Below are 23,509 nucleotides of genomic sequence, written 5' to 3'. Positions count from 1 at the left end.
TTATCAATGAGAGCTAATGCTACTGTTGGCTGACATACGACAAGCTAGGAATACATTACAAGGTCATCTAGGTAGCTAAAACCTGGAATGTCATCTAGCAGTGTACACTAACATAAAGAAAGAATTTGTATTATCAACATGGGCTAATAAAGTAAATCAGAAGTGCCCAAGATGCCATAGATCAGGGGTGTCGAACTCCAGGCCTCGAGGGCCGGTGTCCTGCAGGTTTTAGATATCACCCCGTTTCAACACACCTGAATCAAATTATTAGTTCATTACTAGGCTTCTGGAGAACTTCAAGACATGTTGAGCAGGTAATTTAGCCATTTAAATCAGCTGTGTTGGATCAAAGACAAACCTAAAACCTGCAGGACTCCGGCCCTCAAGGCCTGGAGTTCGACACCTGTGCCATAGATGATTACCGAACAACAAAGACATGTTGTCTATACAGCCAATCAGGTGAAAAATCATCGGCTCAGTCACACCCCAGTGATTTAAACAATTTCTTTCTGGATGCAGATGATCAGTTAAAATATTTGAAAGATGTACAAAGTGGAGCTCCAACCAATATAAAGACCAGTCACGGTGGTATGGAAGGTATAGTCATAGAAGGTTCAGTCCTGCTGTACAAGACTAACAATAACACCGTGGTCAGGTTTGCTATTCTTATTCAGGAAATAGCAATGGCACTGCATTCCACAGTCACTCATATCCTTGTGTTAATCTATTCATCCGGCCACAGAGTTCAGTTTAAACTTCATCTTTAAGTGGGACAAGGCTACAGTGTTATAAAAACCTCTAGCATCAAGGTTCATGAGCACATAGCTGTCTGAAATAGGGCCGCGACTCTTCGGCAATCCTCCCTGTAACTGTCTCATTGTCCCATAATGTATGAGGTGTTATACCATATCATTAATGGTGCACTACAACATATCTGCCATGCACTAGAGTTTCAAAACTGCCCGTGGTCCAAACAGAGCGACCCACAGAGGACAGGAAAGGTCGTTCTGTGTTGCCGTGTGTTTAATCTCCTGCTATAACCAGGGGTGGGCGAGGGCTGTGAAAGGGGGTGCAGAGGGAAAGTACAACTGTAGGGGGTGAACTATGCAGGACTTGAAATAGACCACTGAAGTTGGCAGTCAACGTTAGGACTTTGGGGGGTACAGGGAGAGGGGTATGGGCTGAACATGACAAAGTTTGGAGGTTTAGCAGCTATCTTAAGGTGGTGCATCGTTGCAGGACCACTTCCCCATTTCATGCTAGAGAAGAAGCCATTTTGAGGCATCTTTATAAGAAAAAGACGATTCTGAGAAATGTAGGCCTTTTGGAAAAATTTAGGAATGTCCTATGTTCTCAGCAAGGTTTTAATAGAAAAGAGCTTGTGCTGGAAGAAATTCGTTTGGGCAGGAGTAGCCATCTGGTTGGTTTTTTAAAGGATTTTACAAGAGAAAAACACAAGCCATGTCCAGGAAGGAGCTACTCGATGCACGAAAAGCTTTGAGGAGCTTTAGGGAAGGTGTGAGTGGGCCGAGAAGCAAGAAACAAAGAGGTGAGTGGGAGATGGCATCAACAGAAACTATGTACTACGACCAAAAAAATCTTATTTTTGTGGTGCTGAAGTACGAGAATGATCATATTATTGCAGGGAGTTATAGTGTGCATACTCAACTAAGTGGAACAGCTGTAATGGAAATGGAAACAAGGCAATACACTTGAGGCCGCTATTGTTCCTGCTTAATTGGATTCAGTGTGTCTCTGTTGTATCCTCGTGGATAATTGTTTGTACTGCAGGCTTTACTTCAAAGTACACCAATCCTGTTTTGTGAAATTATTAGTATAGCACTTGCCTATAAACTGATTTTCTTTGACTTTTAACTGGTTTAGATTTGACGTCAAAAAAGCACAAATTAAAATTGGACTCACAGAATGATCACCAGCTAAATCTGAGCATTTCCTGTTGCTTTTAAAAGTGCATATACAGTCTTATACAGGATTAACATGAACATGGAAATACCTGAAATGTATGTTTTAAATCAGCACTTTTATGGAAATCTTACCTATGTGCTTTTAGGTGTTGTTGATGTTATGTTTGTGGGCAAACATTAAACCTAATGTCTCCTAACTCAATGCCTCGGTAGCCATATACAGCAAGGCATTCGACCCAGACCTCTTGTATGTATTAAACTGCCATACTGGAGCAGAAGTAATCTGTCGCTCCTTGATGATTTCACATTCTCTAAACATTTTGTTCAAGTGGATTAAGGATGTGGGACAATTAATTAGGTTCTCTAGTCTCATGAGGCAGCTGAGGCAATATGTGAGGGTAAAGCTTGCGCTGTTTAGCCTCTGGTCTGGCGAATGCTGTGTTCCAGCCTGCTGGTACACAGTCGTTCACAGTAACCCTCAGGGATTAGGTCAGGATTAGGTGGTAGGATCAGGTTTCACTGTGACTGTCAACGCTGGCCACTGTCATTTGGGATTTCCAAAGTACCTCACAAACTGAACTGATTCATCATGCTGTAGCTCCTGAAGGTTTTTTGTTTGTTTATCTGGCAGCATATAAAGATCTCTTGTGAGAATTCTTCATAATTTTGCAGGCTTCACAGATTACTTTCAACTTTTACTGTGAGACTTTAAGTCTGGTCTGTAGGCAGTTTCATATATCAAATATATTTCATATATCATATATATATAAAAACACCCAACAACCAGCAAATGTCAACAATCTTGGGCTCGGTGAATAAGACGCCCTTTGGAGAAATTTGAAATGCAATAAGTCTCTTCTTCATATATCATCTGTCCATAGCGAGATTTTTTAAAAAAACCCACAAAACAGAACTCACATTTTTACTTTAGACTCGTAAAAACCTCTAAATTAAACAATAAATACCCATCTTGTAACACCGAGCCTGCAAACACAGGTGTTACTGAACCTCTACCAATATAGATGCAACATAAATAAAGCATAACAAATTCTACAGCTATTTCCACTACGGCGGTACCACGCGACCTCTTTGGTGCTATGCTTGGCAACCTTTAAAAAATGATGGAGATTGCATTTTGTAATAGTATCCAACATTGGAAACTCCAGGATAGAAAGGATGAGTTTTAGCACTGTTTGTAACAAGTTTGAGTCAGCATATGGAATAGAAAAAGGACCTCGTTTTTGGTTTTGTTTTTTACACACATTTAATGATTGAACAATGGCGTACACTCAAAATTTCATGAGGTTTTTTCTTTTTGCTGATATCAGAAGAGATCAGCATGTGGTTCATTGTTTGAAAAGCTTGTGAAAAAAAACCACTATTTTGTTGTCTATTGTCCACAAATCTCACAAATTAGATGAACATCTTATAGGATTAGGGTAGCTAGACGAAATGTAAAAGTGGGCCTGTTATGCTTAACCTTATTGTATCAAGTTGAAGTAATTGTGTACTATGTGACTTTATCAGTCTCTTGCATTTTAATTTGCAGGCATTCATTTATCCATCGCTGTTTTAAGGTCTCATCACAGCATTTCAGTCAGGTTGAGGTCTGGACTTTGACTTGGCCATCGCAACACCTTGATTTTTCTTTTTTTTTAAAAGTAATTCTATTGCAGATTTGCTGCTGTGCTTGGGATCATTGTCTTGCTTCATGACCCAATTTCAGCCAAAATTAAGCTGTAGGACAGATGTCCTGACATTTGACTCTAGAATACTTTGTTATACAGAGGAGTGCGTGGTCGGCTCAGTGACTGCAAGGTGCTCAAGTCCTGTGGCTGCAAAACAAGCCCAAATCATCACCCCTCCACCACCATGCTTCATAGTTGGTATGAGGTGTTTGTGCTGATCTGCTGGGTTTGGTTTTGTGCATTATGACCATTATAACATCTCTACTTAGGTCTTGTCTGTCCAAAGGACATCGTTCCATAAGTCTTGTGGTTTGTTCAGATGCAACTTTGCAAATTGAAGCTGTGCTTAGATGTTATTTGGAGAGAGTAAAGGCTTTCTCCTGGTAAACCTTCCAGACACGCCATACTTGTTCAGTGTTTTTCTAATTGTGCTGTCATGAACATTAACATTTAACATGGTAACTGAGGCCTGAACAGTCTGAGATTGGCTCTGTTGTGTTTTTTTTTTTCTTCTGAGGATTACACTGTCTTACCTGAGGGTGAATTTGCTAGGACACCTAATCATGTAAACATTGTGGCGTTGTATTAACACGCACCTGAAAGCCTAGCAAACTCCCAAAACTTCTCACTTCACACAGTTTGGTAATCAGCTAATCAAGTGCATTTGATTAAATTACCCTCTTAATTCCTATGGAGCAGTAAGCGTGTACTTAATTATCCACAGGATTGCGTAGAGCTCTGTGAAAACGTTTTTTTCCCCCACATTCCCATATACAGTTAAAACAGAGGATGCTCATATTGAACATGGATGAAGTTTTTAAAAATGAGGTCAGTTACCCTCGCTTTGTGAGGGCCAACCAATCAGGAGCAAGGCTTCTTAAAAGGAGGGGGAAGGCAAGATTCTAAGAAATAAGAAATCTTTTTCGACTGTGAATTTCAAAAAGATTAAGCTGGAAAAGGCAGAGATTGGTTTATCAATACAATAAATAATGAACAGATCTTTTGTCGTTGGGTCAGCTGAATTTGCTTAACAAACCTGGTTAAAAATGAAGATGCGGTCTGCAGAGAAAAACAGAAATGGTGTGATCACAGTGTAGTCTAACAGCAGCAGAATCTGTTTTCTGTTGCAGGGAGATTATGCCAGCCTTGCTGCTGATAAAGCTGTATGCCTGGAAGGCATCCATCAAGTCTTCTCCACAGAATGCAGCCTCTGTCACAAAATCAATGGGTTTCCGTGAAGTCTGCTTTCTCTCTTGTTGCTTTAAGCTAATTAAACTGTACCATGCTCCAAATTGTACCTGTCCGAAGTCTTTTTAATGCTCATTCATGGTTTGCTATCTCTCCGTGCGTGTTGACATTGCAAGAAAACAAATTTTGCACTGAGTTTATTCAGCTGAGATGTTTAAATCCGACTTTCAGGAGGAAATATGAGCCCATTTGGTTTGCACAGATGTGTCTGAAACATATCAGAGGTCACTAATGAGGATTCTGTCTATGTATGCTGAAGGTCTGAGCAGTGCATTGAACAGTGATGTTGCCTGAAGCTTCAAAGAAACCAGATTCAAAGTAAGATAGATAGCATGCACCAATCAAATCTAATTATCCTTTCTTAATGGCTGACAGTGTATGATATCCCAGCCAGAGATTGGTTGCAGCTGCCTCGTTGTGGCTTTTAGTGAGTATAAAAAAAACACCTCATGAGTTTCTTCCTAGCAGCTCTGCCACCGTATCTGGCTTTTCATTGGATGATGGTCATGGAAACTTGTGTTTTGATGGGCTTATTGATCTGGGGGGCGTTTGAACTGTTACTTGGGGGTGTATCCCATATCACGCATAAAGCATTGGTATCGATTGTTTCGCTTTCTCTGTTGGACTGAATGCCTCTGGCCACTGGTGATGGATGGAGGAGGAAGCGAGGCGAGCGAGGGTGAATAGAGGGAGGTTTGTTAAAATAACAATGGGAAACTGCAATCCGTTGCATCTGGGCTTGCGTTTTAGTGAAAACCTAGTTTGTGATGTTTCGAGGAGAAGAATATATCTTTCACAGCTGGGTGACAGTCATCGGATAAATGCATCAAGAGGGAAAAAGCTAATAACTAGAATTAAAACCCACGTTCAGAGAGCGGCCCAGCTGGAGTAAATCTCACATATTGATTGTGTGTTTGCACGGCCAGAAACAGTAACATGCCTAACTTAACAACGCTATGTTAAAACCATGTTATTTGGCAAAGCATGTCAGCAGTCGAGGATAGAAAAGGTGTGCGGATATGTGGATGCTGACTATGGGTGGCTAGAGAGAAAAAAAAGATCTGTGTCTGCCTGTAATTATTTTTAGATCTATGTGATGGAGGAGGGAGTACAGAAACATCTGAAAGAACAATTAATTTGAATCAAGAGAAAGAGGTTTAATGGAGGAGGTGGTTGGACGGTGGGAGGTGGGTGCAATAGTCTTGTGACCTTTTCTTAAAATTAAAAAAAAAAGACATCCTGGAAGGGAGTGTTTCATAATATTCTCTTTGTCTGATTTGCAGAAGCATCTAAGTAGAAAAAGCATTTTATCAATAGTCATTTAGAGCGGAGAAATGTCGAAGAAAGAGTAAATCTTTCAGCTTTAATTCATTTAACTGTTCCAAATTTTAAAAGACCATTTGTCACTAAGCAACAGAGTTGTGTGGTGGTTAGCATTGTCACCTCAAAGCAAAACAGGACAGGGCCTTTCCGTGTGTTTGGTGATTGTAATTTGGCCATAGGAGTAGTGGAGACCCTAGTTGGATAAGCAAATGGACTAGTACTTAAATAACACTTTTGGGTGACTACTTGCCTCATTTATCCAATCACACACACTCACAAGGATACTTTGACACACAGACTGGAGTAGCTGGGGATTGAACCACTGATTTTACAATGAGTAGAGGAGCCCCCTACCTCCTGAGCCACAGCTGCCATGAAGGAGTTAAGAAAATAGAAGAATCAATGACTGAAATGTGAAAAATGTCAGTTGTCTTAATGTGAAAGGTAAAGTCCTTGGAGAAAATTACCAACAGTTCCACAGTGTTTTGTATATTCATATGTTTTACAGCTTGCAACTGTAATGTCTCATCTCACCACTCTCAAAAACTTAATTTCCAGGTGCACAAAGTTGGCTTTTTAACAGAAAAATCTATAATGGACTGACATGATGGGAGACAGATAAAGTTTGTGATCCTAACTCTAGTGAAAAATGCAGAGCACTTAGGAATGAAGCAACAGAAACAGACTTTATTTAGGAGGTGATAAAGACCAGTGAACCTAAAAAGAAACTAACAGTGCATTAAATCTCTCTAAGACGATATCTACAAACAGTAAGCAAAATATTTGCATCTCTGTCACAAGGCAGCTCCAGCGTAGGATCAAACTCAAAACACATTAAGAAAAATATGCAAATACACAATAAAAATGACTAGTGGCCTGTCAAGAAAAACATCCACATTCCTTATGTTGCTTGAACAATTGAACAATAGATGTGAGTGTGGTCATATGCAAAGTGAAAATGTTGTTTTCTCCCAAACCCTCAATACATCAAAAAGCAACATTTGGGGGAGCATGGATGGTAACTGTAATGGTGAGTCAGAGACTCTGCATTTGTAGCAAAATGCTGAGATGTGTGGCAGACTAAATAAGGATGTGGCTAAACTGAGGAGATGACGCACTGTAAAGTAGACCCCGTAATTAAGGTAGACAAACAGCTTCCACAAGTACTTTTTTCTTGGAGTTAAAAAGTAAAGAAAGATGGCTACGTCCACACGTACCCGGGTATTTTTGAAAACGCAGATTTTTCTATGCGTTTGCACCTTTCGTCCACACGTAAACGGCGTTTTCAGTCACTGAAAACGGAGATTTTTAAAAACGCCTGCCAGGGTGGATATTTTCGAAAACTCCGTTTTTGCATTTACGTGTGGACGAGGAAAACGGAGAAAACGCAGCGTCAAAGGTGTGCGCCTTTTTTGACGTCACACTGTGCGCCACGTTATTGTTTCGGTGAAATGAATTTCTACAATACTGTTACTGTTAATTGTCCTCTCTGCAGTGTTTAAATCAGGGGTGCCCAATCCTAGTCCTCGAGAGCTACTGTCCTGCAGCTTTTAGATGCATCCCTACTCCAACACAGCTGAATCAAATGGTTTGATGACCTCTTCAGCATGTCATCAAGTTTGGCAAAGGCCTGATAACAAGACATTCATTTGGTTCAGGTGTGTTGGAACAAGGATGAATCTAAAAGCTGCAGGACGGTAGCTCTCGAGGACTAGGATTGGGCACCCCTGGTTTAAATGCTTACATATACACACACAGTTACTGTCCCTCCACACATACGACTCGGTTCTGCTTCTATGCCCCATCTTTGTTTACTATTTCCTACCGAGGCTTCTAGACTTCTGATTGGCCAACATTTCTACACGGTTAGGAATATATCGCCACCTGTTGCTTTGGCATGTTCCTAGCAGCGTTTTCCTTCATGTCTGCGTTTACGTGTGGACGGGATTATTTTTTTAAACGAAAACGGAAAATCTCCGTTTTCAAAAATACCCGTGTACGTGTGGACGTAGCCTTAGCCTCAATGTAAAACTCTGTCTTCACTTTAATGTTCTTAACATTAAAGAAAACCTTGCTACTACTTTCAATGTACTTACAAGTGAGTGTAAAAATCACTCACTTGTAAACCCTAACAAACTCTGTGGGTGAGCCATGGACAAGATTTGCGGATTACTGGTAGTTGTTTGGTTTCTATTTGTAGGCTGTTTATAAAGGAACAAAATTTTGTTTGCATGGAGGTAATAATCACAGTAAAGAGTAAAAGAGGGAGTGGCACTCGTAATGCAGTCATTTTTGGTTTAATTTTTAAATTCAGTTTTTAAAAAACACATGGAACATGTAAAGTCATGGTACAATAACCCCACAGTACTGAACAAAAGAATAGGAATGAGAATAAGAATAAGAACAAGAATGGGGACAAGAACAGAAATAGTAATAAAAATAAGAAAAAGAATAAGAATGGGAACTAGCATACGAATAAGAATAGGAATGAGAATAAGAATGAGCATGAGAACAAAATAATAACAGGAATAAAAAATCAGAACAATAATAATAATAGGACTACAAATAAGAATAAGAATCAGAATGGGAACTGCCATAAGAATAATAGGAACAAGAATAATAATAAGAATGAGAACTAGAATAGGAATAAGAATAAGAATGGAAACAAAATTTAAAAAATAGGAACAACAATAAGAATAAGAACAAGAATAAGAATAAAAATAGGACAAAGAATGGAAGGAAGGAACAAGAATAGGAAAAAGAATAAGAATGGAACAGGAATAAGAACAGGAATAAAAACAAGAATGGGAATACAAATAAGAATAATAATGGGAACAAGAATAAGAATAGGAATACAAATAAGAATAAGAATCAGAATGGGAACTAGCATAAGAATAAGAATAGGAAAAAAAATAGTAAAAAGAATTAGAACAAGAAGACCAGGAATAGGAATGATTTTTTTGTAGTGGCCTTCTTCAGCAATAGTGTTCATTACTATAGCAATATATATGTATCAGCAATTAACAATTTTATTTAGTTGCACATTTTAATTAGAGTATATATCTCTGGATTTTGGACAACAACCACATCACTATGGGAACTTGCAATCGACGCTCTGCGGTGTTTTTCTTTTTTTAAATTTTTAAATTTTGGTTGTTTATTTGACAAAATTATTTATTCAAAAATGGGGACGCTTTTAGGTTTCCCTCAAACTATGGCTGCTGTTTGTTGTGTATTGACCTCTAATGCATGTAGGGTAGTGCATTTGCTCTTCTACTTCATATCACCCTCAGTTGCTTGAGGTCTAGACCCTATCACTGGTTAAAGGTAACCGACATGAAATACAGATAAATATTTGATGGCTTGTGGGTTTTTCTGAGAGGCTGCGACCTTGCTTGAAGAGGATAACAAAGAGGAGAATAAACTGGGAGAAGCTGTAAGGATGGTGGTAAAGATTTGGTTTGTTGGGGGGGAGTGCATTAACAGAAGAACATAGATATAGCATAGATATTTTATATTTTATTTGCCCTTTCCCCCCTTTTTCATTTCTATCTTTCTTATTTCCCTAGTTCTGTCATTTATTACCTCTTCCTCCAGCTTTCTCTTTCCTTCTCTCCTGTTTTGCCTCCTCCCTCATGAATCTTTTCCCCCATCTGTCCCTCATGCTCCCCCCCCCTCCGTTTTTCTCTTTATCTCTTTCCCTTCTCGTTCATCTCTAACTGACTCATTTGCATCAGCCTTGCTCTTTCTCATCTCCAAGTCCTCCGACTCAGAGAAAAGTCAACACGCTTTGCCGAAGCTTCTCATTTTTCCACCTCCTCCTCCTCTTATTCTCCACTCTCATCACTGCAATCAAGCCCAACGCACCCCTTATGCTCAGACTTACAACCCCCACCTCCCCTCGTTCTGAGTGTGCTTTCTCTCTTTCTCTCTCTCTCGATTGAGGGGCAGAGAGTGGGGGGAGTTTAGACAAACCAGCTGAGAATTGCCCCCTCTAAAGGCAGCCTCTACGTCAGACAGGGACGCTGTTCACATCAGCGGATACACACTCAGACACAAAGACACCTGGCTCTGGCTTATTTGCATCCTCCAGCTTTCTCTCTCGCTGCCTTTCTCCCCGTCTTGTTGCCAGACTGGAGAGTAAACACGCCCACGCACAAAAAGGCAGCTGAATCCCGCTCTGAATCCTGATTTTTATGTTGTTGTTGATGCCACACCCTGGGCTTTTTGGGGTGGCCGGGATGTTTTCGTGAGCTCATGCCACAGGTAATCTTGAACACTTGAAGATGAAGAAAATCTGGTCCAAGAAGAGATTTCAGGTGAGTTTGCTTCTTTACGGAAGAATGTCCACAGTGGTGCTTTTATGAAGCACTAGTCATGATGCTTTTCTTTTAGATTTGTAGGTTTTTAAACATATTAGGATGACATGCCACACCCTTTACCTGACATTTGTTGATTTGCCAAAGGCAAACGACTTTAAAATACACATCAGCAATTAGGATTAAGATGTTTTTAAGTTAATACAATGAGATCAACTTCAATACTGTAGGGAAAATGCTACAGGAACTAAATTATTAAATGTGATGCTTGCTGTTTTCTGCATTTGTGTTTGATATCTGTTGAAAAATTAGGGATGAATCCGGACAATCGAACAGAGAAAGTCAGCCCAGGGAAAATGTAATTCACCTTCCTGAATACATTCAAAATGATTTCTGAAGACGCTCATCCTGAAAATCTAAAAAGGCAACATCCATTTTCACACCCTCAAGTCCAAATGCACTCCCTCTGCTACAGTGTGCACATTGTTTGTCATGAAATATGTATGTTGCTCGGGTGATCGAGACAGATTTGTTATACAATAAGAAATTCGTATGACAGGCTTCACAAATTCGGGGCAGATGAAAAGTGTGTCAGTAGGCTACACTCCATGGAGACATGAGAATCAGGGCAGCTACTCACAATGGCTACGAAGTGAGCGACGCACAATACGAAGCTGATTTCTGACGGTCCCTTTGCCTCTTTTGAATCCTACATCCACATCAAAAACTCTTGAGACGTGTTCTTTCGCTTTCCAGCAGCAGATTTGTCGGAATAGTGCTGGAAGGATTTAGATTATACCCACAGAATATGTTTTTGAAGTCTTTGCCAAATCCAAATTTTCCAAAGGACGCCGTTTGTGGCTGGGTTTTGCTGATATGACCGCCTTGGGGGCATAACAATGGAGATCATGACAACGATGGAAGCTTCTAGGGCAATCTGTCAAACAGCGGTTACCACCAGGCAACTGTTAATCAATTTGCCTGACACAAAAACATCAACCAATAGGAAGTGAGCGGGGAATGTGGCGGGGGGGGAGAGAGGATAAGTGTGAAATGAGTCACTTCACTTTGCACTTTTCCTATTTCTGCTTTCAAGCCGCTGCAGAGCCGTGAGTCATTCTGAGGAGTGCTCCTCTGTGATGATTGACAGACTGTCCAGGAAGGTTCACCAGCTGCTTTAACAGCACCGACACTCAAAATTTGTCACATATTCTCATTTTAAAAAGATCTCTTGATTTTACAGTTGCACCTGGATGATGATTATCAGTTTAGCATTTATCAATTTGAAATGTTCACGTTTCCTTGTGATAGTGACCTGTTGCGGCTTTTAAGAAGTTGTAAAGCATGTAGCAAGTGAAGTGATGATGTAATGAAGAGAGGAAGAATAAAACAAATAAAATTAGCACAATGATCTACCAGGCCTAGTTTGCGTAGAAAATATTTCTTTTCAACCACATGCAGATTATTCCTTTTTATGACTTTATTCTGTACCTCTATACAGAATTTCAACTTTGAGCCTCATTCCCTTTTTTAATGGCTTTCAATCACCTCTCACCATCTTTATCAGCATATCTGGACAACTGAACTTGAGGAGAACAAGAGGCTAGCAAAACTGACTGACTTATGGCCCCATTCATTAAAAATGTCCCAAATTTATAGTTGAACATAGTCTTTAAGAAATGTTTTGTTTATTAAGAACCTAAAAATACTATTTGTATTCACCATTTGCGTGACTTAAGAGATCTCTATGTCTGCCTACTGTAGATCACAATTTTCTCTTAGTCAGGAATTGCCATGTTGTTTACAAGTTGTTTAGCAACAGCTTCTCCTCAAACATGAGTGCAAGACTGGAGAGGGTTGACTATCATTTCAGCTACATAGAAGGCCCTGTGAATTCACTGTATCTAGGCAGGATTCTCACTTACAGGTGTTGAGTCATATTCTAGGAGATTGGGAGTGGGCCATTGTTTTTCCCAGTGGGCCATAAGAAACTGGGACTTTTGTGGAGGGCCGTGCCAATAAACTGAACTCAATTCTGCTCAATAACAATTTTATCTCCTTATAAGCTTTTGGTGCGGCCCTCCACAACAGTCCCAGTTTCCTATGTTTGCCCTCGGAAAGATTAATTGCCCACCTCTACTGCAGGTGATGTTCATGTCCTTTGAGACAATACACATCCCACACATCACTTAATTAATTTAGACTTTGCACAGAAATTATTTCAGTAGTGAAGAATGAACTTCACTGCTCAAGAAATGTACCTATAATTTATAATGACAGTTTCTTACAGTGCAGTTATCCCACTGTATCTTTTATAAAGTGTTTTTTTTTTCATATTTACAGGCAATGTCATAATGCAGCAAGGGCAAAGAGATCATGTTAAGGAATGCCACAATATCAGATTTTCACCCCACAATGATCATGTCCAAAACATACAGGCACTACATTTACTCTTCTTGGGTGCGAGAGGCTTCAAGTGTTTTTCTCCTGCACAATAGTAGCCACAAAGTGTAGCAACTAGCTAGCTAGTTAGCTACTACCCTAGCTACTGCAGTAGTAGCTAGCTAGCATGATGTAATTTTCTTTTTTGCTTCCTTTTATAGCAATTAAGGTGCCATACATCTATAATTCAGTGATATCACTACTTCATTTTTCAAACATCAAGGTTATCGTGAGTGCTGGTATATTGTGATATAGTCAGCTAGAATATTTTCCACAGCAGATATTTTGGCTCGTCACTGTAGGAAAAGAGTAATGAATAACCTTAGTTCCTGGAACCTGAAGTCCATTAATTTTCAATTAGTCCATGTCAGTCGGGAAGCATGAAAAACACCCGGAAGCCAAAGGGAGGCTCAGAAGGATGTGTGTAAATAAAAGGCAGATGTAATTACCGGTATTAGTTACACTTGTGCTTTTCCTCAGATGACGAGGCAAAAGGTCTGCTGTGGAAAACGCCTATTTATAGTACATTCCCCATTTTTGTATGTCTGTGATGAAATTACAATTGGAAAGCACTAAATACAACTGTAAACATCCACCATGACTAAACTCACTTAATTTGACCACAAAGCTTTCAAAGTATTTTTGTGTCCAGATGATTCCCCAACAAGGACCTGACAGGAAGATCAATATGCTAAACAAATTAAGTATCTGTAGGGCTTTTTGACCTTTTAGCGAAGCGCGATATCAGTGAAGTATAAACGCAAATTGGCTTGACAGCACCGGAGATGCACCATAGACACAGGTGAAAACTGTGATGCCTGAAGTGCAGGGTTTTATTAAGGATGAGCGGTTTCATTAAGGACCACAGTTTTTTTCCGTAAATGGGAATCTATGCAGTTTGTTTTTCTGTGTTAAATACAGTGTTTGGCTGCCTTTACTGTTGAATAATGCGTTTTACTCTTGTATCTTATTTCAGAGAACTGGGCATTCCACACGGACATTTGGCAGATTTACCCATGGTGTGTTGTCAGTATGAGCTTTACACCAGTTCTATTCTACCGTAGTCTCTTCCGTTATTATATTTAATTCATTTATTTATTATTTTGGTTTAAAAAATGTAAATTTGAGCCATTTCTCGTTTTTTTTTTTTTTTTGCCTGATCCCATTTCTTTTGTCACCATTTTAGCTTTCAATGGCATGCGCTTCAGTTGGAACAACTCTTTTATACATAAAAGCTGTTTTTTACGAATGGTTTTAAAAACACCTGTATTGCTTCTGTGTATGTTGTACTGCTCAACTCCTTAGCAAGAAAGTGGGGCTCATTCTTGTACATCCACCCCCACAGAGCAATATTGCTGCTGCATAAAAATCCTTGAAAAATGTGTAAATTTGACGGCTTGAGGTATAATATTTGGCAATATTTGTGTAATTTAAGCTCTCCTAGTCACATTACTATTCAGGCTATACACTTCAAAATATATTTCCTTGTAATTACATCACTGAGTTGATTTAACTCGCTTAGCGTGCGAGCTATTTAACTTCATTTGATACAGCTGGGTGGATCTACATACCCACACCCGTAAAAAAAAACCACACACACATACACACACTAGCAGTGCAATAGGTTAATTGTGCTTCTTCATGTTACACTGGCTTTCTTATTGTTAGGCAGAGCTTCTGGAATTATCTAATAAGGATGTGACTTGATGTGAGGCGCAATGAGGTGCAACCTATTTTGTGGTTGTCGTCCTCCTCCTTCGCAGGCTCTCTAACCAGTAAACATATCTGTCAGCCACCCAGCAGTGTGGCTGGTGATTTTAGACTCTAATGGGTACGAAGAGGATTGGTCGTGTGGGTGAGAGAGATGCTGGTTTCCATAGTAACGGTGCTCTCCCGTCTGCCCTCTCTTGCTGCCACTATGGAAGCGAAGTTTTCCGCTCCTGCCGAAAGCAAAGCTATGGTAAACCCGCCTGTCATCCTCTGTCCTTTGTTTTTATTTATTTGATTTGTTTCTGTCGCCGACCTCATCTGATGTAATGTGATCTCAGCAACGGAGATGTGGTTTCAGGCTCCTTACTTTGACCCTGAGTGTCTGTGTGTGTGTGTCTGTTTGCCTCTGTACTGCATCTTTTGTCCTCAACATCTAGGCCGAGCTTTGTCAATCAGCGATCTGCACTCTGCGATCCTCTGTTTGCATCGTGTTTATCATCGTAGCACCCTGTTGTTTTGTGTCCTTTCCCCATAAAACTGAGAACCAAGTCAGATGTTTATCCCACGTCTTCTTTTTGTAAATTATGCACTCAGAGTTCAGCTTTCACTTTATTATTTTTTGCAAACCATACTTATTTTCTGATTGTAGTTGTCCTCTTTTGTGAAAACAGTCAAAATGCATGAGTTCAAGTCAAATAAAATAACAGCGTTGAGTAAAATTTAAGATTTTGCTCTTCTTCCTTATATATAGATTCCTCTTGAGCTTCAAGCTGACTCAAAGCTGAGTGAAGAGCATCTTTACATACCCCTCCCCTGCATGCATTTTTATAAGCCACAGCTGGCTTCATGTCACGCTCCAGTTTCAACCCATTTATTTCACTCGGGGGGGCGAGGAAGTGGAGGGGGGGCTCGCCGCAGCTCTTTTCAGTGACCCATCAAAACATCTGCTGCTAAGCAAATGTGAAAAGTCATTTTCTACCTGCGCTCTCTTGTTGTTTCCAGCCTCCTCTTCCCGCCCTCCACCTCAGCTCCTCTTTGCTGGATTTCCACCTTCTCCTCCCGTCTCATCTCATAGTGTTTTCCTTCTCTTTGTTTCAGACTCTGAGACCACAGAGGATGAGACCACAGAACCTCAGATGGAAACCAAAGAAGGGCCCGGGAGGCACCATGACAAGGCTGGCCGTAAAGGACCTTCAGGTATCTTATTTAAACTCCTTTTTTCCTTTTTTTTTAAAGCTTATGTAAGTTTGTGGTTTCGAGGCTTCGCTTTTCTTTTTTAAAGTCATATTTTCTAGCTGCAAGGTTGCACTACTTAAAGAAAATATTCTGCAGCTCTTTGTCCAAAATGATATTTAGCCCGATTTACATCTCCGCCACCAACATCTCTGCCAAAAACACACTTGTATAAAATTATGATAGATAGATTTAATGGAGGCTGTTATCATGCTGGCCCAATACGTGCGCTGGATGAAATCCGATATGGCAGAAGGCATTAATCCCTCATGGTGTGATGCAACGGTGTGACACACTGCCCTAGTTTCAAGCAGGGAACCTGTCTCAGGTCTGGAGCTCTCCGTGTGGCTCCACAGGGGAACGTGCTGTCCAACAAAAATGGGACTATTTCTGCTGGATAAATGAGGCTGAAAGGAATGCATCAAGTACACGTGCTGTGCCAATTAAAATGTAAATGTACATCGTTAACTTTAAATAGAGGTGCCTTAATGAACAGGGATCAGGCGGAACGGTCCAGTGGGTCAGTGAATGTTATGGTATACTCACCTAAAAATGAGGTGCTGCATGAGATTTCTTTCTTTCAGTTTACCGTGCTGGTGTAGAGCTTCGACAGCTCAAATAATCAGTGAATTTACTGGCTGGTTGATCATCTTCCAGCTTCTCCAGTGGGAGGATTTGCTTTGCTTTTTTCTCTAAATTGAGGATTTTTGCAGTTTGGACTACTGGTTGGACAGAAAAAGACACGGGAAGCAATCTCTTGGATAACAGAGATTTGGGAAATCGTAAATTATTGATAGTCTAAGACCTACTATTGTTTATATTTTTCAAATAAATGTATCATATCTGTTATAATGCCACCCACAGGTTTGTGAGCTCTCCCTTCTAGCATTATGGCCATTACCGTTTTGGTCTTTTGGAGCCAGAATTGAACACATTTGGACAAGAACCAAAAGCTGCACAAGTGCATCGCACAGATACAGATACATGGTATTTAGTTCTCAGATAGTACAGCAACACACTAAGACTACTGCACAGACTTCTTAGAGAAGCTGTTAGTGGACTTAACTTTACAGCAAGTCAAAGCATAACTTTAAACTTCGATTAAATTTAAATAGTGGAGTTATCTAAAGATGTTTGGCCGTCATAGAAGGGGAAATAAGTCGTAGAGACTGAAGCTGGGCATTTTAACATGGGCGATTGACCTGCAGGGGGAGCCAGCCTCAAGTGGCTATTTGAGTAGCTGTGCAGTGTGCAAAAGATTTGAGGCAACCCACACTGGTGGTTCTTTCCTGTGCTCATAATTCCATCGATTTTGACAAAACCTCCAACACCACTGGCTTAACGAAACCCCAAATAATGACAGAGCCTCCACCGTGCTTTACACATGCCTGCAGGCACCTACGCATTCAACGATTTGGACCCAAAATTTCAAATTTCAATTTGTCACTCCTGTTGCCAATATACACTCTGGTTCTTCCGTTGAGCTACGTACCTTTTTGTGCTTTAATAATTCATGGGTCAAGTGTGCCAACAAACAAAAAGCAATAATCTGAAAATGGTCAGGTACAAGGACTGGACTGAAAATGAGTGAAAAAGCAGATTAAAACTTTGAAAGACCGTCAGAAAGTCTGGAGAACTATTGCTCAAGACCACTAAAAAATGACAAGAAAGTCCGGCTCCTTGGAAGCAAAATATAAAGAAACGAGTTGTGGCTCAAGACTTTTGCACAGTACTCCATATTGGCTTCATTCTTCATCCACAGAAGTGTCTTTTCATCATCTTTAATTCAGACTCTCAGGATCTCAATAATTCGACTTTAATATGAGTTTGACTTTAACAGAGGTCTCCGTTCCCAAGCTCTGTATGTCACGGCCATGGGTTTGGGATTCTTTTTGGATTTCAGAAGTATGCTATTTAGTCCAAGAGCTTCTCAGTTTTCTTATTTATGCTTTCTATGCTTGTCTCCTGTGTAAAGTCAACCTTTTCTCCATGTTTGTTTACATTTTGTCTTTGTGTCAGACTTGAATGTTTGACTCTCGGTGTGTCAGCGTTCACTAGTTCCTGTTTTATTTTGATAGTTTCTTATTTTGTGTGCTTTGTATGGAGTTTTACTTTCCCGCTCTCCTTATTCCAGATTTGTTGGTATTTCCTTGTGTATTTATTATCCGAGTCTCCTCTTATCCATGTCCTTTCTCAGTGCTGTGTGCTCCCTTATTCTGTGTTTTCCCTTTGACTCAAGCCCTTCCTTGTTTTTGTTTTTTTAGAAAAGGCTTCAGCAATAAAGCTGCTCTTTAATTTTGAGTCCTGTCTCCCAAGTCCTACATTCTAGGTCAAACGTTAAACTTTTAAGCATTTGATTTCCTCTTTTCTACAATAACAGTCCAAATTAAAGCTACTGTAAAGAAAATCCTTCTTCCATCCAAGATTTTACAGTTTGGAAATTGCTCTTATTCAGCTAAAGCAATGAACTGATATATATATTTCATCCCTGTTGAAGATTTTTTTGTTGCTAAAATAAAATTGCATGTTGACTAATGGGTACTGTGTGAGGCAGTTTACTTGCTCTAAAGCAAATCCGATTAAGCCTAAAGAGCATTAAATTTGATACAGGAGGAAAAAGAAATGCAAATCCTCTGGATCTTAATGCAAATGTCTAAAATTTAAAGGGGGAAAAAAAAGTATTTCGTCTAGCGGCAAGGTTACGCTTGAACCTGTTAGTGTTGCATTGACGAGAACAATTCCTGAAAGAGTCTTTACTAATTTGCTAAAGTGCTGCTGGTGCATTGGAGTCGTAGAACCTTTACGTCCTCGCCATCCACTCCTAACCAAGCAACAAGTCTGAATATAGACCTGAAATATTGACACCCTTCTGTTAGAGAAATGTTAGAGTATATTCTTTCCTCGCTCATACTTGGTGTTTGCACTTTCTAAGCTTTTGTGTTGGTGGGCTGACTACGCCCTCATCATGTCCCTCCAGAGACAAGCTACAGAAAAATAGAAAGAGAATATCAAATGAGGGAGGGATGAGGTGATACATCATTTGTTTTCTTCATGGAACAGAGTGGTTGCCTCTGCTGAATACTAAATAATGACTACAATACCTTGTAAAACACAAACAAGATACATTTTCTCCTCAGGCAATGTATTCCAGAAAATATTTCCGGCCCTAAAGCCAGACACGGATGAGATACGTTTCAAAGCACGGAGTGTTCAAATAAAAATGAAAGCTGCTGCCCGGCCTCGGAGAGAAGTGAAAACAGAATTTTGAAGCTGGATATATCAAGGCCTAAAAGTGTGGCTGCTCTGAAAAGATTTCTCATTTTGTTCCATCATTTTTTTTGTTTTATGAGAAACTGATATTGCAGTTTCTGATGGTGACGCTGAGTCAGTATCATTCAATCAGTCAAGCGCCAAGATGTTTTTTATCCCCGACCGTATCGCCGCTTCAAGGTTTCCTTCGTTAACAGAAGATGCTGACCGCTCTTTTTTTATGCTGCTAAAGCATTCCTGTCTCCGTTGCTCATCGCTGGGCGAAGGATCACTTTAAGAGGTACACGTTTCAAACGTGGCCCCTTCACTTTCTGTTTCATTTCCTGTTTTCAAGCAATCAATAGGTTGTTTATCCATCATGCTTAACAACGCTGTCTTCATTAGACGTCATTTTCCCCCCACCACGGGTTTTTTGCTTGCTTCTTACTGCATTAACTTCCAATTAAGACATTAAAAAATATTTTAGATATAGGAATGCTTTATTAGAGAGTAAAGCAAAATCAGAGTCTTGGTGATAAATCATTTCTTATTAGATTTATGCAAAAATATTTTTAAGAGGAGCGCGGTATTAGGAAATTACAGTGCTTCCATTAAAATGGTTTAATTCACACGGCCCATCCATCAACTTTCTCTTCAATCTGATGAAGTTTGACTTGCAGGAACTTCTACAACTTCTATAACACCAAAGCCAAAAAATAAGTATATACAGTATCATACAATACAAAACAATCATGCAATATGTAATATGATATGAAATGACATGATATGATGATCCAATGAGGGATGCTATGATATGAAATGATAATACAATACAAAGTGGTACAAACAATGTGAAATTATACAGTACAATATGAAATAAAGGGATCCAGATAATACAATTTAGTACAATATGACATTGTATGATATGATATGATACAATAGACACAATATAAAAAGATATGTGTCATACAATAGACACGGTACAATATAATATAATACAATGTGATATCCTCCTGAGACCCAGCCTATTCATTTATGCCCACTGTAATGAAAATTTGTTTTTGCTCTCTATCATCATCATCATATCATATCATATCATATCTATATCACGTCCTGATGTGTTCAACAGAGGACATCGTGGCCTTTCCAATGATATCTCATATGTTTGGCCTCTTTTCACTCTGAAGAGGAAGAAATTCACCAAAAAACATATCAAGTACTTTCTTCATCCCATATTTGGGAAATGTCTTTAGCCTACTAACTACTTACTTACTGCAAACAAATGGCTGCTTATTTAGCCATGCCTGTATATAATATTCTGTTATGCAATAAAGCTATATTGTTATTGTTAAAAACAAGTAACCACACTCTCACCAATGAATTAGCAGGCTCCACAGCTCAAGATCATTTTCAACACAGACACAGTCTGTCTATTAATCGCCGACAGCAACCAATATATTGTTTTTTTTTTAAAATGCTAAAAGTCTAATATAAAATTATACAATTTTTAAATTCAAAAAGTCTCTCTCTCGTTCCCTTTTTCTCTGCACAGGTGAGGGAGGAAGGGTGATGGACTACAACCCCGATGCTTCAGATCGCAGGGCCACCCTCCCTGGCACATATGACCCTGTAGTGGAGCGAGAGCTCCGCACTCTGGGTTCCCGACCTCCAGGGCCCCATTTGGATCCCACAAACCCAGCAAGGCAAGGGCTCGGTGGGGGTCCCTCCGAGGGGGCCCCCCCTGTCCGTCACCTGGGTGTGGAACCACTTGTCCGAGCGTCTCACGCTAACCTTGCCCGGCCCATTCAGGGGTCAGAGGAAAGTGTTTCCGTAGGCAGCGACTACTATGGGAGCATGTTCAGCCTGTACAGAGGGAGAACATTTTCTATGCCGTTATAGCACATGGCTTTTTAATTCCCAGGATTCCCCCCAAAAAGCAAAAAGACTGGCCAGAAACCCCAAATCGCAATGAAAACTGACTCATATGGCAAGACATTATATCCTCCATAGACCCAACTCGCAAAAACTTTATTCCATTTGCTATACAATTTGTTATTCATTTTTTACTCTTCTTTATATATTCCCATTTTTCCATGTAGTGTACTTTTTTTATTTTGATGTCACACTTTCCTTCGACTCTGCGTGCCATCAGTGTGGATTGATTTGAATCTAACAACGATTACAAGCCAACAAAATATCAATGTTAATATTAATATTTCATACAGCCATTAGACAGGATGCACTTGTACAATCTGCTAGTATAATATATTATTCAGCACTTCTGAAAACTGTGATTTTTACCCACTGCATGTTTTCTACAGCCGCCCCTCACTTTGGATTAACACCATATGTTTATAGGTTTGCAGTGGCATGCATGGGTTGCTTTGATCTGAGCTGATATTAGCATGAGTGTTCTCACCGAGTAATTATCATGTGATTCACAGGTTATTTTTAGGCATGGTGTTATTGTGTTAGAAGTTTAAGCAGGGGTACTATTTTTGATTTTCGTAGGAGTTTATGTTCTTATTTGTAATATTGTTGGTGCAACATGCCAACAACTGGCGGTTATTGCAGTTTTAGGGTTAAGGTCTTAAGAACTCTAAATCTCAAAATTTCATTACGTTTGTTTCTTGGCCATTTGATTTCACACTGTCTGATGTGTTGCTCATTACCTGAAACAACACAGAAAGCACATGCGAAACACAAAGAACTCAAACATGATGAGACAAAATGACACAAACGGACATTTATCTGCATCTTATTACTCCTCCAAAGCCTTCGCCACTGCACCAGAGCTCATTATTTCCCCTCAATCCTTACCCCTCTAGGCTTCAAACTGCTGATGAATCACAGGGCCTCTCCTCCCATGTCCCCCTGTCTTCCCCCCAGCCACCTCTCAGCACGCACAAAAACAGCATCAGCACACCAAAACAAGACTCGGGCAAAGTCAAACCTTCAGATCCCCAAACTTCTAATATGGGCCAGTCATCTGGCACCAACAGTGCAGTTATGACGCCCAAACTGGCTCGTGCAGGACCCAAGATCTTTGACAAGGTCCTTGCCTTTGAGGAGCGAAGGGCGAGTGTGGATCTGCCACGAGGGGCAGCTTCCTTTGACTTAGATGAGAATGGAAAGAAGACAGGAGGCCCGAGCAAAGAGGAGAGTCGAATACTGCAGGGTGCAGCCCAGAAGAGAGCGGTATTCAAGCAGAGGGCCTCTTCATTAGAGGACAAGACAAACTACTCCCAGAGGATCCAGAACTACCAGAGCAAGTTCACAGAAGAGCTCCAGCGGATCAAGAAGCTTGTGGGTAAACCGAGCTTGAAGAAGGCATATTCCACTGAGCAGCTGTCACAGAAAGACAGGCTGCACACAGGGAAACTAGAACCCATTCCTGCCCAAGTGGTTAAAAAGTTAGAGGCGAGGGAGCGAGCCCTGGAGGAAGGAAAAGTTGGGGAGAGGGAGGGGGGCGGCATATGGAAGAATTCTCCGCAGGCCCAAGGCAAAGACCCGGGGAATCAGAGCAGCAGCCCCGGAAAAGAAAAGATGACACAGTCAGATTTGCACGGGAAACCAGTGGATAGCGCGAGGAAAATCTCTGTTACCACGGCAACGCCACCAGTTCACCAGTTACCAGGACAACCATTGCCAACAGCTACAAAGACGAGCTTAATCAGGTTTGAAGAAGATTATCTTTACTTATGAAATTTTCTCTTAAAAAAAGATTCAAATATGATCAAATTTGTGTATTTTTCTTTGAGGGATTTGAAATTTCTTTAAAAAACAACAACAAAGCACTTAATAGAAATTAAGAGTTTTAGACATCTAATATTTTTTTTCCCTCACTTGTCATATTACATAACAGCTTTCTCATCTTTTGCATGCAGGGAAACCCTACAAAGCTCTCTGGCAGCTGACAAAGACACACTTGTTAACACATCCCACAAATCTTCATCCTCCTCCAGAGTTGATTCAAAGAGAGACACCAACATGGACAACAAGGCGGACCACCGATCACAAGGCCCAACAGGGAAGAGAGCATCCCCAGTAACTGTAAGGGAACCAGGACCCCAGTACCCACCCAAGCCTCCTCGGCTCACCCCATCACCCACTCCTTCCATCAGCCCGCTCCTAAAACGAAGGAAGGCGGAGGTGGGGCGGACATCTCCGGCCATGAAAGTGAACATCCCCACCATCCTGGTGGAGGATGAACCCATGGAGACAGAAAGTGTTCCACACAGGAGCAACGAGGGAAGCAAGAGGGAGGGCAGAGTACACAAGAGCAAAAAAGGCCGTTCTGCTCAACGGAAGTCTGCAGACGAAGGTAGGTGATGCTTTACGAGTGTTATAGATAAACGTGTTTGTAAAAAAT

General features: G+C 40.4%; 1 protein-coding gene across 5 annotated transcripts in view; it reads left to right on the top strand.

The window, feature by feature from the left end:
- The first annotated feature begins 10,420 nt into the window (after nt 1-10,420).
- Nucleotides 10,421-23,509, top strand: part of LOC116312251 (striated muscle preferentially expressed protein kinase-like) — a 41,103-nt gene continuing 28,014 nt past the window's right edge. The window contains exons 1-6 of one of the 5 annotated variants that reach the window (XM_031729627.2): nt 10,421-10,503; nt 13,922-13,964; nt 14,876-14,905; nt 15,754-15,852; nt 20,690-22,814; nt 23,103-23,461. In XM_031729627.2, coding sequence (XP_031585487.2) covers nt 21,868-22,814; nt 23,103-23,461 — 1,306 coding nt within the window. In that variant the 5' untranslated portion in view covers nt 10,421-10,503; nt 13,922-13,964; nt 14,876-14,905; nt 15,754-15,852; nt 20,690-21,867. Of the gene's footprint in view, nt 10,504-13,914; nt 13,965-14,737; nt 14,906-15,753; nt 15,853-20,689; nt 22,815-23,024; nt 23,462-23,509 lie in introns of those variants that run through there. The other 4 variants (XM_031729625.2, XM_031729626.2, XM_039607489.1 and 1 more) reach the window with 4 other exon arrangements.

This window comes from Oreochromis aureus, linkage group 23 (genome assembly GCF_013358895.1).
Source record: "Oreochromis aureus strain Israel breed Guangdong linkage group 23, ZZ_aureus, whole genome shotgun sequence".
In the NCBI taxonomy this organism is placed as follows: Eukaryota; Metazoa; Chordata; class Actinopteri; order Cichliformes; family Cichlidae; genus Oreochromis; species Oreochromis aureus.
Note: the sequence above shows the minus strand (reverse complement) of the source record. Positions and strands in the feature narration are given on the sequence as shown.